This window comes from Bidens hawaiensis, unplaced genomic scaffold (genome assembly GCF_021521415.1).
Source record: "Bidens hawaiensis isolate Kalapana, Puna unplaced genomic scaffold, B.hawaiensis_p1.1 tig00016945_1, whole genome shotgun sequence".
NCBI classification, from domain to species: Eukaryota; Viridiplantae; Streptophyta; class Magnoliopsida; order Asterales; family Asteraceae; genus Bidens; species Bidens hawaiensis.
This window is the reverse complement of record NW_027492568.1, coordinates 1-15,354: the sequence shown is the minus strand read 5'-3', so window position 1 is coordinate 15,354 and position 15,354 is coordinate 1. Positions and strand designations below refer to the sequence as shown.

The 15,354-nt window shown below is 33.2% G+C and overlaps 1 protein-coding gene across 1 annotated transcript; it reads right to left on the bottom strand.

Moving 5' to 3' along the window:
- Nucleotides 1-5,230: 5,230 nt before the first annotated feature.
- On the bottom strand, nt 5,231-6,468 carry LOC143552563 (citrate-binding protein-like). The gene is made up of 2 exons (XM_077042745.1): nt 6,202-6,468; nt 5,231-5,614 (listed from the first exon to the last, which is right to left on the bottom strand). The coding sequence occupies exons 1-2, from the start codon at nt 6,466-6,468 to the stop codon at nt 5,231-5,233; spliced, it is 651 nt and encodes a 216-aa protein (XP_076898860.1).
- Between the last annotated feature and the right edge of the window lie 8,886 nt (nt 6,469-15,354).

The window sequence follows — 15,354 nt, the reverse complement described above, 5'->3', positions numbered from 1 at the left end:
GATTGAGTTTAAACACACACAAAAAAATAAATAAATAAATAAATCTTACGGGTCAGTTGAGCTAAATTAAAAAAAAAAAAAAGAGCAGGTCACCACTTGAATAAAATCATTAATTTCCGTTTAAGTTACCTTAAATCTATCATTGGTTCATCGTTTCTCTAACTTAGCGTTGTGATTTTGAGTGATTGAGCCTCTAAAATTTCATTTCATATTCGAAGTATTGAGCTTCTATATTTATCACTAGGATAATAGCCCATGTTACACACGGGTGGAAAACATATCAACAAACAATATAAACTACGCATTCAGTCAACACAAATATTTGACATAAGTTTTTTACCCTCAGATGTTACAAAAGATGTTAAACTATATCTATTACATAAAAAGAAAATACTTTATAAATAAACAATGCAACGAATAAGAATAATATAACATAAATGAACCATTAGACCTGAAAAAAAAATAAAAAACACATACTAGTTAAAGATTTTGTAATAATAATTGAAAACTAAGTTTACAAATACATACCAACTTTAAACTGTATCACATTAAGTTTTCGAAAATCTCTTTGTAAACGGCTTTATTTAATTTTTTTAAATGTTCCTAATTGTTCTAAATAACGTTCTTTTCTTTTTTTGTTTAGAGTGTTTTTTATAAATAATTTTCAGAGATATCTATATTTTTATAGCATTTTTCATGTCATTTCTCAATAAATAAATAAATAAAACTTAAAGAAACATTCAGTTTGATCACCATTCACCGGCTCTTCTTCTTTCCTCAAGAGTAAATTAAATCATTGACAAGGTGGTTTTTATTGGAATAAATAGACTTAATCATGGAGTTAATTGCATTAATTTGAATAAATAGATTTAATTGCAGAATTAATTGAATTAAATTAGAATGCTTATTTTAATTTAGTGGATTAAAAATAATTATGAATATGTGGAAATTATTGATATGGAAATGTGATTACATGGAATCCTATATGGATAGGCTAGAATAAGGACATGTGATCATCTTGCTTTAATATATTAGTAAGATGTTCCTAATTGTTCTAAATAACGTTCTTTTCTTTTTTTGTTTAGAGTGTTTTTTATAAATAATTTTCAGAGATATCTATATTTTTATAGCATTTTTCATGTCATTTCTTAATAAATAAATAAATAAAACTTAAAGAAACATTCAGTTTGATCACCATTCACCGGCTCTTCTTCTTTCCTCAAGAGTAAATTAAATCATTGACAAGGTGGTTATTAATTGGAATAAATAGACTTAATCATGGAGTTAATTGCATTAATTTGAATAAATAGATTTAATTGCAGAATTAATTGAATTAAATTAGAATGCTTATTTTAATTTAGTGGATTAAAAATAATTATGAATATGTGGAAATTATTGATATGGAAATGTGATTACATGGAATCCTATATGGATAGGCTAGAATAAGGACATGTGGAGAGAATCATCTTGCTTTAATATATTAGTAAGATGTTTGCGTATGTGATCAATTTAAACAAACATTGAAGCTTATGCATACCTACTCCATAATGATTTTGGTCTGTCAAAGTAATGCGATGTGGCTATATTTTCTTTAGTAGAAGTTAGAATAACAATAAGCTGTGTTGCAGCATTGGAATGACTTGCTCATGTATGTTCTTTGTAATGTGAGAATGCCGAGACGATTTTGATGATTGTTGTGGTTTTAGTTTTTAAATTAAGGTTGTTCTCAAAAGGTTTTAAAGATTAGTATGCATTTATTCATGATGCTTGATTGTGGTTGGCGTAACTAAGGAAGTTTCAATCATGATCTTTTGCTTACATTATTAACCTCATTTCATGTTTGCTAATTTGCAGTTCAACCACATGGTGAGTGCTCCATTTATACTATTATCTATAGAAAATCATCTAATTGATTATTTTGTATGTATATTTAAGCTGTGTTGTACCGGGAGCAAACTGCTTGTATTGTTACAGGTATATTTCTATATTTGAGGGGGTTGGATGTTGCTATTTTTATTACCTAAATATGATATTGAATATTTTTAAATTGAATTAATAATGTTTTCTTTGTTTTGTAGAGTGGTAAACAAATGGTCCTAGAAGGGGCATTGACTGCTCTAGCATCAATTGCTGAATTATCACAGGTCACTCCAATTAGATTTTTACTTTTTCTCATTAAAACTTTACACTGGATGTGCCAAATTCCTATTGAAACCGTTTCTCACTGGAACTTTGATTCCTACCTTTTAGACTGCTTAGCACATCACCGGCGTTCCATTCTGTTTCACAGGGCAGCACGGTGTTGATTGGAGATACTTAACCACTCTTGGGGTTTAGATTTCAAAGTCATGAATCATTAATTCTGAGGTTACACCTCCAATGATTATGGTTTGGTAATAATAGTTTATGTACATAAAAACAACTTATCTTGCAAGATTTTCGTTGTTAATTAATGTTAGTATCCAAATTTCAGGCTTCAACATTCTGGCAAAATGATATTCGGAGTGTTGTACAGCCAGGTTTCAGCGAATATCAAGGACCAAGCTTCCATGGTGAGTTGACATTTCCATAAAGACAGCTTCTAAAAGTTCAATTTAATTTTATGTGTAAACTCTTTGATCTAATACTGAAACAATGGGTGTGTCAGGTGAAAGCTGAGCTATGTTAACAAATGTTGACCCAATTATTTAGGTCATTAGGCAAGACATGCATATGTATATAGATAAAGGTAGAAGAATAGATTATATATGATGTATCTTCACATGATGTTTTATTTGGTCATGTTCAGATCAATCTTTTGTATAAATCTATCTGTTTGATTGATTCTTTTGTATAAATGTCTTGTTGAACTGTATATACCAAACCCAAGCCCAAACCCAAACCTGTGAATTTCATGCCATCCTTACTGGCCATAGCTATGGAAATTGGTTAAGCAAATCATTAGATGCTGGTCTTCCACAAAAGATTGCAATCGAGACTTCTATGAAAACTTAGATATAGTATTGTGACTATCTTCATGTGTAGTTTTCCTTTTAAATTTTTTAATAATATAGATAGTGTGAATTGCAAGTTTTAACCTGCTATTCAATGATAATTAGCAAAAACTACTCGCTTTAAAAGTCAAAGAAAAATAGTGTTGCTATTCGCAAACCAGTTTTGATTTTCCAAGTCAACCCCGTTTCATCTGGACCGAAAAATGTTTTGATATTGTTAACCATTAGGGTGTTTATTGAGTTAGTTTTATATGTTCAAACTTGGGTTGATTGTTTGTTTTATATGTTACACTTGCTATGTTGTTACTTAAAGCGTAACATCAAAGTTAGCATCAATAGTGTTTAAAGATTCCCGCGTTAATGTTCCCGTCCACCGGACGGGTAAAGTAATAGTTTGTATAAATTAATGTATTCACCAAATGTGTCCTTAATATATCAACATCAGTTGGTACAAGTGTATCATGTAAAATTTTAAATCAAAATCTCATATTCAAAAACTGTGTGAAAACCGTTAAATTGCAGTTAAAGGTGCATCCATTAGGGGTGTTCTTCGGGTTATTTATTCGGGTTTCGGGTTGTTCGGGTTTGAGCTCAAAACAAATTGACCCAATAACCGACCCAAATAAGTTCGGTTTGTTCAGGTTTCGGGTTGAACGGGTCGGGTTAATTCGGGTTGGGTTTCGGGTTTAACAAATTAAAAAAATATACCCACCTTTGACAATATCATAAATTTAAAAACCGTATTCCAAGTTGTTATAAAATCATAATATACAGCCATATTCAACAATAGCATATATTATTTAGCAAAACATGAAATTTATCATACAAGCATGTATTAGATCAGATGAAGGAGTGTCGTAACCTGCGGATCAATACTTGTGTAGATTGAAGAAACATGCTCAATACATACTGGTTTAAATACTATACTATTTAACTTTTTGAACTGAATATACATTCTCAACATGCTTTATAGTAATTAATGCATTGGGATGTGATTAATCCAAAATTAATCGGAGTCTTGAGAACAATCGAACAAGAATACATAGGTCACTGTGTTACTTCACCGCTAAATTACCCTATAAAAATTAGGGATACATGCATCGATGTATTATACTTCGGGTTATTCGGGTCAACCCAAATTTGGGTATTTCAACCCAAATACCGACCCGAATATTTTGTCTCGGATTTGGGTTAGGAGCTTAATCGGTTCGGGTTATTCGGGTCTCGGGTCGCTTCAATTCGGGTTCGTTATTCGGGTACGGTTAAAAAACACACCCCTAGCATCCATCAAATCAAACCTATAAATTTGCCCGATTAGGTACTGGTCCCCCCAACAAGTACGTTCTCATACTTTAAAAAATATTCTTATGGGAATTCTAGGGTAATAATCCCGAATATAGCTCGTGTTAATTTTTATGAGCATTCAATAACCTATTGACTATTTAGACTGTTTTATGTTTGTTTAAGTATGATGGTTTATGCGAGTCCGTTGATGCTCAAATATCATAGACACTAGATGTTCTTTAAAATATAGTTAAACATATGTAAGTGTCGATAGACAATGTTAAAGTCTTAGGAGTAAATTATATAAGAAGTGATGATTGTTATGTTAGTTGCAGTTAAGTGGTTAATTTTATTTTTTTAAGACTGGCAAACATATACACTCTCTAGTGATCTACACCCGATTCTACTCATAAAATCATCAATGATGCACCTTAAAGAATTTGAACTCACAACCACTTGATGGCCTCTCCGGGACAATTAGGTGGCTAATTAGTTAAGTTAATTTGTTATTATGTGATCATTTATCTTTGTAGTTCGTAAGTTATAAACATAGTGAAATCACATTTCGTGTTTAACTAACCATATACCTACAACCTTGTCAAAACGGGTTATTAGTTTTAGATTATGTTTTAAGGTTTTTCAAAGGTAATATACTTGGTTATGCTAAAATGGGTGATCGAGTCTTGTCTGAGTTAGTTGATGGGTCAAAAAGTTAAATGAATATGATTCTACCATAATATATTGATATGGACAGATATAAGTCCCCTTCTACCGTCTTCTGTTGTCACAAATACAATGTATCATTTCGTGTCTAACTAACCATATACCTACAACCTTGTCAAAACAGTCAATACAGTCTGTAAATGTTCTACAACCTTAACAATACATAAAATGATAAAGCTACACTCTGGTTTATGATTAAAGAACTGGTACTAGTTTTTCAAACCATGGACCTAACATTTTTTGTAAATTTTAACAGCTTTCCAACGCGATTCCATATAGTAGCTAATATTTTTGGGTGCGCCATAAACTCCAAATTTGAAATAGAGCATGCCGGGACCTTGATCATGTGTTTTGAATTTCTCTTGGTTATTAATAAAAACTGTTACTTTCCCTCCATCGACGTCATGTATAAGATTAACTTTAAACCATTTATCATATAAATCAGTATCTATCACGGGTGTACTATAATACCTCATATCTCCATTGTAAATCCTTAGTAATATTGTTGTGCTACCATGGGCCGCACCATGGATCTGAACAATAGTTGCACCACTGGTTCCATTCGGGACGAATGCGAGCCCTTCAAACTGCCATATTCCTGAACTGTAGTCTGGCTGCTCGTGTGTTAAATCAGTAAATGTGTAGGTCAAAATCAAAGCCCTCTTAGCGATCCCAAATCAACGGTAAAATAACATTAAAATACAACATGAATCTAGCTCAAAATTTACGGGTTTGGTTTTAAGTCTTAATAGGTCTGGGTCAAATCCTTTAACACACTTAGCTAAACGGGTCATATTCGGGTCGATCTAGCCCGCTTAATCCATTTATTATATTAAAATTTTAACGTGTTTTATGTCAGTCAATGCCAAATTTTTAAAGATAAAAAGAGGGGAAAAACATTTTTTTTTGGTTTATTCTACTAACATTTGTTTTTAGCTATAAATTTGTAATTTTAGAGTATTAATTAAAGATAATAATAGTTTTAGGCTAAACGGGTCATGTTTATCTCAATATGCAAGAACTTGTGTTGTGTTCGGATTTATGGGTGTACAAATTTCCGGCTTCATGTCGGGTTCGACTCGCCAACTTGTGAACCCTACCCGTTTGACACCAGTTACCATGACCCAAATTAAGAATGTATCCTGGAACTAAACACCATTTGAAAAGCGGAAAAAAAAGAGGAAGAAAAGAAGACGATTACAAGTATTCGAATCTCGGTGCGCGGTTGTGTGGTGCTTCCAAGATAGTGTGGCTTATCGTCTGCATACACCCAGAATCGATAAGTCCCATTTTTGTGACTGTAACGTTGTTCGAGTGGCGTATCATAAGGCTTCTGATATCTAAAATTGGTTTGGTTTAACATGACCTCAACAAATCCATAAGTGGGATCAATGTGAGCATCATTAATCTTGATGCACCCCACTGATGTTATAACGAAAAGAAGCAAGCTACAACACAGAACCTTCATCTTAATTTCTCTCAGGAAAATAGAAGAATTGTATAGTTATTTTCTGAGTGCTTATGTGATGCATATCACTCGATATATATACAAAAAATTTATTCCTTTTCTATAAAAGAATGGAATGATTTGGATCTTTTGTATGAAAAGGGACAAATTGTGCATAGGATAAAGTAAAAGTTTTAGCAATATATATGTAGCATAAAGTTTTTATATTTCTAAAGTAATTAACATAGTTATTTATTTCTTTTATCATTGTTATGGTATTAGCAAAGCAAAGGAGTGTTTTAGATTTTGATGATTACTTGTATTTTATTGTAAGATTACTTGTATCTTAATCTATGAAATGACCCTCATGATTATTTATTTAGTTATATTGATCAAATATTTAAAATATCCTATTTGGTAATTATTCGATAGATGTAATTGTCTTATTCTCATATATAGCATACGGTTTTCCATTGGGTGTATATATAGAATTATAAGAGAATGATTAACGTGTACCCTTAACTCTTGCCTTTACGTCACCATTAGTCTCTCTCTCTCTACAAACCGTAAGCTAAGTATCTCACCTAATCTCCATCATAACCGTACACCTAAAACAGAAACTCGATCAAGAACTATGGCATCATCTCTCAGCGTGTTAACCGGAATGACATGTACACTATTCATATTATTATGTGTTCTTCATCTTTACAAAGATTATTAATAGCGGTCCATGAATAATAAGAGAGTATTGGTAGAATGAGTTATGAATTCCTCCTGCACCATATTTAATATATTCATTTTAACACACGGAGCCGTCTGTTTTGGGGCTAATGTTGGACAATTGTATTTGGGTTTATATTTTTCATAGTTTTTTATAAGCCTAAAAGGGGTCAAGATGTTTCAACAATTATTTATGATTTCATTTCATTTGTCATTAGGCATAAACCTTGTAGGCTGCAATAGTATTCTATAGGGTATGTATGTAAAAATGTAATTAAATTGTGTCCATATGCTATATGCAAGAAACATAAACCAAAAATACAAAAGTAGCACAAACTAAAATATATAGTTGCTTCATTTCAGCATCTTTAAGCGGGAGGTTGCCTAACGTTGTTAATGGCCACAAAGGAGGCTAAAAGGGATAACGTTAGGGTGGTCAGGAGAGGGAAGGTGAATAGGGATGAATGATGTAGCAATGACAGATAGATGGTGGTGCCGACTGGCGAAATGAAGAAGAAACAAAGAAGGAAAATGGGTAATAGTTTTATAACATAAGAAAAAAAATTGAAATACAATTTTTATGCATCTTTTTAAATATTAAAAGGAACAAAATGCGTTTATTTATATTAGATGCACACATGCAAATCATGTTTCCTACATGTTGATATACACATGTGCATATTGATGTAGATACCTACATCATGTATAAAAAGAATAAATTGATGTAGTAAGCGTATGAAGAGAATATATTGATGTAGGTACGTGTGTAGGTACCTACATCATGTATGAAAAGAACATATTGATGTAGGTAGCCACACATGTACCTACATGTTGATGTAGGTACATACGTACCTACATCATGTATGAAGAGAATAGTAAGTGTTTTGATTTTCATATACATGTGAACGATATATCCTTTGTCTTGTAGTATATATTGATGTAGGTACCTACACACATTATCAAGATCAGTTACCACTTCAATAATAATAATAAGCAATTTTTAGAATAAAATGATATTTGATCAAATAGATTTCAATGGTTCAAATTTCATATGAAATAGAAAATAATAATAATTTTTAACTTACCATTTGCTAGTAACTTATCATTAATTATTAAACCATTAATGAGTATAAGTTATTAAACAAAATACTTAATATTTCACTAATATACCCTTGCATATAAATAAATAATAAAAAAGAAAATATGTGATTGGTTAGAATCTTTTCTCGCACTTCTCGTCATAAGAAACACTTCTGAAATGAACCTAATCCTATATATATATATTTATGGTTTGGATCAAATACAAACTAAATTTTCATACTAAACGTGCGAATCAAAGGAAAACTAGAAATCCTACGGTGACAGTATTGTAATTATTAAGCATAAGTTAATTAACAATCAACATACATCAACGATCAATTAGTCGATCAATAATGTCAGATAGATTCTTAATTTTGACTACTATAAACGATTCATATAGGAATTAAACATCACTGGCGATGGTTCATGGAAGGAAGAAGGTGCAGTTAATGGATAATTGAAAGTAACAACGTGTGCAAAATCATTTGAACAAATTGCGTCGGACAAACATAATTATTCAATTAAGATACTGCGATGGTTGAAGAGAAGATCTGTAACTACTTTGAATATGTAATTAAACTACAATCAAATTTCAAGTAAAATTTTGGATTACAAGTAGAGTAATTTTATAATAAAGTAGAGTAATAAAGTTAGGGCAAAGTGAATACGGTGCTTTAACGCGTCTAAGCTTAGACGGAAAACCTATCAAAACTACGTAGTTTTGATTAAAAACAATGAAAAACTAATTAATTTATTCCCTAATTCTTACCATGGAATCAAGCTAGGTCTCTCACTCGTTGTCTCCCAAGTTGTCACATTACAGCAATTGATTAAAATATGCAATTGTGTTGGGATGATTTTCTTTTGTTCATTTCTATGTACGATTTCAAATGGTTTCATCCTCATTTGAGCATCCCAATTTTCTAGTTACAGACAAAAAAGTTCTTTCTTTTTTACGTTTGATTTTTAATGGTAATATATTTAGCATCAAGTGACACCACAATTTCTTTTGTTACGCGCACAACCATGTGCCGAAGTGTGCCTAATGCAACATCAAACGCTAACTGGCACATGTAATTGACATCGGAACACACGTAACTGACACCGAGACACGCGTAATCGACATTTAACGCATGTAACCATTGTTTTGTTGTGAGATAACAGTTAGTTGGTAAGGAAGAATCTAAAAGCAAACAAAGTCGCATGATTACAAGAAAAAAGAGATAAAGTAAGCAACTATTAGATCATACTAATCAGGTTATTAGATATCAATGAACAATCATCACTAGGCGCTAGGGATGAGCGCGCATTTGGTACTTGGTACCGGTACCGGTACCGAACCGAATATTTCGGTACCGGTACCAAGATTTGGCGATTTTCGGGATCGGTATTTTCGGTACCGGTACGGTACCGAGCTCATCCCTACTAGGCACTAGGGATGAGCAAAATCAGTACTGGTACCGAAATCGGTACCGATATGGTACCGTCGGTACCGAATCGGTACCAAGGTTTTGAGTTTTCGGGACCGGTACGGCACCGGTATTTCTCGAATTTTACCTTAAATACCAGTACCGTCCCCGTGCCGGTACCATACTGGTACCGAACCAAACATTTCGGTACCGGTACCGATACCAAAAATTCGTGCTTTTCGGGATCGGGATTTTCGGTACTGGTACCCGTACGGTTACCGGTACCGAGCTCATCCCTACCAGGCGCAGTCTAGCATTTAAGACTTGATTATGATAGAATTGTTAAAACAACAAAGTTCATACGCAATCAGATATTTAATTAGGAAGTGCTTGATAATCATTGGACAAGAAACAAATCTATTGAAAAAACATTGATTGCCACACAACTAATTTCGATAGGAGAATATAAATCTTTGAAAAACTCTCTGCAGATTCACGACTTGGGAGAGAATGAGTGGAAGACATAGATTGATTCATGGTAAGAATTAGGGAATATATTAGTTTTTCATTGTTTTTAATCAAAACTACGTGGTTTTGATAGGTTTTCCGTCTAAGATTAAACATGTTACAACACCGTATTCACTTTCCCCATAAAGTTATATAAGTAGAGTAATTATATTACAATACAAAATTTAAGTAGTGTAAATTTCCATGCTTGGACCGTTTGTTACAGAGTGTTGTTGATGTGCTAAAAGTAGTTATTAATTTATTAACTAAAATAAACGCTAATCTAGACACTAAGTAATAATTCTAGACTCTTAACTTAACTAAAACTACTAACCGGCAAGTGAACCAGTCGACTCTGGTACAACTAAGTAAGTCCGGATATCGAACCCACGAGACTCTTTTAATTACGTTAACTAGCTAAAAATTAGACTTAACTACAAACACGACTGTTTATTTATTATTATTTTGAGGGGGGTATAGTAATAAACTAATTTAAATTAATTAATAAAACTAAAGAAGACTAAACTTAGAACTTGGACTTAATTCAGATGATGACGAGCAACCACCTAAGCTAGAATCCCCTAATGTATCAATTATCAATTAGTTGGAAAATACATGTTATGGAACTGGGATCATAAAATCGTCACTTAAAGAAAACCTGAACAGGACCACCTGACCCTTCTCAAGACGACACCTATGGATTTCTATTAAGTTCTTAAAAATACCAGTTTAATTAGACTCCCTTACGGTCGCTAACTTATTTTATGACAAGTACCTCCAAACGAAATCCTACCTTACAGCGCGAAAATCAAAGGTAGTTTAAAGCATTCACTCGACTAGATAAACAAGGCTGAAAAATCAAACATAGACGGACTCCTTACGAAGAACTAAATCTAGCAATCTTAAATAATCAAGATTTATCATATAATCTATCGCCTTACAGCTATTTAGATTAGCAACACACTTAGGTCTGTTTATTTATTAATATTGTTCCTATGGTTTTATTGCAAATCAACCATAAACTAGTTAAAAACACACAGTAGATGATCTAACAGAATCCTATTATATGACAGACAATCACCAATGAAACTGTGAAACAATAAAACTCGTCAAACAATCCTAAGCACACATATGCATCGAATAAATAACAAGAAACCTCTTACTTAATCATAAACCATAACAAAAGCAAAGTCCAAAATAAAATCCAATGTCAACAAAAGTTCATCATAACCTAGTAGTTTGAGGGTTTTAGCTAACAACCATACTCAAGAGTAAAACATAATAATTAGGTTCAAACACTGAATTCATAAAGAAAATAATAAATTCAAACAGGAAAATAGTGTTTGGTTGAGTAGGAGTTGTGCTCCAACGCTCTCTAGTTGAACCAACACGTGCTTTAATCTTCTTTTCTTCTTGTTCGAGCTCTTAAAAACCCAGCAGGGGTGGCGCCCCTAGTAGGGATGAGCTCGGTACCGTACCGGTACCGAAAATACCAATCCCGAAAATCACCAAATCTTGGTACCAGTACCGTTACCGAAATATTCGGTTCGGTACCGGTAAAAATTCGGGAAATACCGGTACCGTACCGTATCCTGAAACTCAAAACTTTGGTACCGATTCGGTACCGACGGTTTCAAATCGGTACCGATTTCAGTACCGGTACCGGTTCGTTACCGGTACCAAGTACCAAATGCTCATCCCTAACCCCTAGTGCCCTCACTGCCCTCTGTTTCGCCGTCCACCAACTAAAAATTGTGTTCCTCTCAATTGCTCATGCCTTTGTGTTTTTAAAAGGCTCGTTGACATGGACTTGCTAAATTTTATTATTGGGCTTGGGAGTTTTGGTAGGCCATGTAATACTTTTTCTCTTTTTCATACCCAAGCTCGTTATTAATAAGTAGAAGCTGTAGAATCATGAAATCATTGATGTTAGTATCCACGATTAAATTTAGAGTAAACTTATTTTTTCAATTTAGATCATGTATCGTTTATATTTGTAGTAATTAATATTTGAGCTTGACAATAATAAAATATAGCTATGGCTTGAAAATTTACTTGTGGTTACAAGCTTAGTAAACTACTCTATTTTAGTTCGTTGTTTTTCCAGACCATTAAACTCACATACGAACCAAAAAATAATACTATTCAATAAAAAACTTGGCTCAAAATGACTTAAAAGTATAGGGAATATCTATATAATAATATGTATAATTGAGATTACATCAGTTGTTTAATTTGCCAATCAATTTTGTAGCTACAGGGTGATTTTTGAACCAACATGATTTTGAAGTAGAGGAAGAAGAAGCGGATTCGATAATTACACTACTTAGATAATAATTACTCTAGTTGAAAAAAGTAGTGTAAATTATATTACAAGTTAAATTTCACGTAGAGTAATTTTCAATCTTAAGTAGTGTCATTTTATATTACAAGTAGTGTAATTTTAAATTACAAGTAGAGTATTTTTTAAATTTCACATAGACTAATTTTCAATTACAACTAATATAATTTTATTTTACAAGTAGATTCATTTTATATAAGTAGAGTAAGTTAAATTTCACGTAGAGTAATTTTCAATATCAAGTTGTTTAATCTTATATTACAAGTAATGTGATTTAAAACTACAAGTATAGTAATTTTAAATTTCAAAGTAGAGTACTTTTCAATTCCGACTAGTATAATTTTCAATTTCAACTAGTATAATATTATTTTACAAGTAGAGTAATTCTTTATATGAGTAAAGTAATATTGAAACCATACATTTTAACTCCAACGTGTTAACAAAACAACTGCAACCAACTTCCACGTCTACTACTATATCCAGATTGGGCTTTTACATCAACATTAATTACATAAATCAGTTTCTTCAAATTTATGATTGAATCGTGATTAGTCAGAGATTTCATTGTTAATTTGATTGTTGATGCTTCAGTTCGTTCACATCGACAACATCAGTTTGTTTTAAGCTAACTTTGTATCACACCCCGCCTTCGGGCCTAGGCGTGTGACCCACAGTTGTACCACTTTTGTCAATTTATCAAAATTTGCAGCGGAAAATGTTATTTTAAAATATTTACTTTCATAACATAGGGAATTAAATATCCTTGTTTGTTTTACAAAATTACTTGTTTAAAAACAAGTTTAATATATATATATGCCTCAATACAAAATTTGTTGAGCCACCAGCTATAAACTATGCCTAGTGTTCTTCTATCTTCACTGGCATATCCATCACTATTCCTTAATCCTGATTACCTGAAAACAGTTTCAAAATACGTCAGCTATATGCTGGTGAATACGCCGACTCAATTAAACATTTTCACAATTCGTAATGACACAACACCAATAGTGTTCAACGACTCAGTGGGTCTCAATCCCATCTCATCGGAACTAAACATACGCACAAACCACATAATTGGACTTCACTCGCCCTAGAGACAGTCACCAGCCTCATGGTCAGTATGTCTGTAGTGTGCCCACTACAATACATATATGTAAGGATCCAGACACATGTGTATTTTAGCCTGAGTGTTTAGTACATCCTTATATCAAAACGTTTTAGAGGATTTGAACCAACCCTCATGCAAATATTTCCATAACTCTTTTACATATGGATAACAGTCCATAGTTCAAAGAGTAATATCTTTTCAAAATATACAGTACATAGACGTATTCACGTCATAAAACTTTCACACTATAAAAAGGTGTTGGACGTATTCATCTTTTGTTGATTTCAAGATTACTCACCAACAGATGTCTGATCTTTATCTCGGACCTATAGTACGAGAATAACATTCTATAAATAACTAGATCTACATCTTAGCTATAGACCTTAAGTCTATTTGCATAACCTTTACCTTGATATTCATTTCATTTTGTAAAACATTTATATGCTACATTTCTTCATCATGAAGAAACGTATATATCAAGTTTCTTCTTTCATAAGTAATATCTTTATAAAAATAAAGAGCAACATTTCATCAATAATCTTATCTTATGAAAGCTTATATTTCACTTACTTACTTGATCAAGGTATAGACTATACCCTTGACTAGGGTCTAAGCTATTAAATAATAAAATAATAACTTTAGCAGAATCCCTACCTTACGCGGGTATTTTGATTTGCCTAAGCCTGTGTACCAGTAGCGCTTCTATTTAACCATCAGAACCTTATTTCGAACTCGCTTAACCACTCGACAGAGCATTAGAACTTCAATTCATGCACAAATTACGAGAAATCGGGACCACGGAACTTCACAATGGTCGGGCACGTTCCCCGAAGGTATGTGTGTGTAAGGAAAAGTGATTTTGGAATGAGAATGCTTCAAACCCGTAGCCCCCTTTTATAGGCAAAGTTTTGGGGACCGTCGCGTAGCGCGACGCCCTTTCCTTGGGCCGTCGTGTAGCGCGACGCCGCAATTCACAGATCTTGCCACGTGTTGACACGTGGTTGATCCGGTTACTTAACCGGGTCATTGCGTAGCGCGATACCCCATTCCTTCTGGACCATCGCGTAGCACGACGCCCCTTTTTCTAAAACTCATGGGAAACTGCATCGCTTAGCGCGATGATCTAATCAGTATACTCGTCGGCTAGCGCGATGGGTCTGGAAATCAGAATTTTTATTTTCAATCCTTGGACTTTGTTAACTCGTCACTTCTTGGTTTATCTTCCACAATGCAAAAATACTAAAGCGACCTTATGCGGCTCGCTGGCGATGCGAGCGTGCGAAATGCCAAGTGCGCCATCAAAACGCCACATTACGCCCATCGCCCGAGTCCGAGTCCGTGCGCGTGCGCGTCGGGAGTGCTTCGTACCCTCCGCTAGGACTAGTGAGAGTGGTTAGCCCCATAAGAACATTACCATGGAAAACTCCTTCTTATAAAGTGCTTTTATTTATTTACCACTTTCCATGTTGGATGGAGTTTCCTTACTTATTCCCTTAGCATAATAGTTTTCTTTTCTTTATCATACTTTTTCCCATTATCTTTCTTATAATTAATTTTGGTCATTTACCTTTATAAACTTGTCAAATTTGGACCTAAACTTTGTGGGTGTTACACTTTGTTCATAATCGATGTTCCCAATCTGTTTAATTTTTTGAAATTGATGATAGATTGATGATTTCGAGTTGGATTGAAGTGAAATTGATCGATGATTGTAGATAGTTGAGAGAATTGTTTGGGGTTTG

What these genes read in the sequence shown, in the direction of transcription:
- LOC143552563 (XM_077042745.1), bottom strand. Translation starts at nt 6,468, where the DNA reads ATGAAGGTTCTGTGTTGTAGCTTGCTTCTTTTCGTTATAACATCAGTG. An exon ending in GCACCGAGATTCGAATACTT is followed by an intron (nt 5,615 to 6,201) that starts GTAATCGTCTTC and finishes ACACACGAGCAG; the next exon opens with CCAGACTACAGTTCAGGAAT.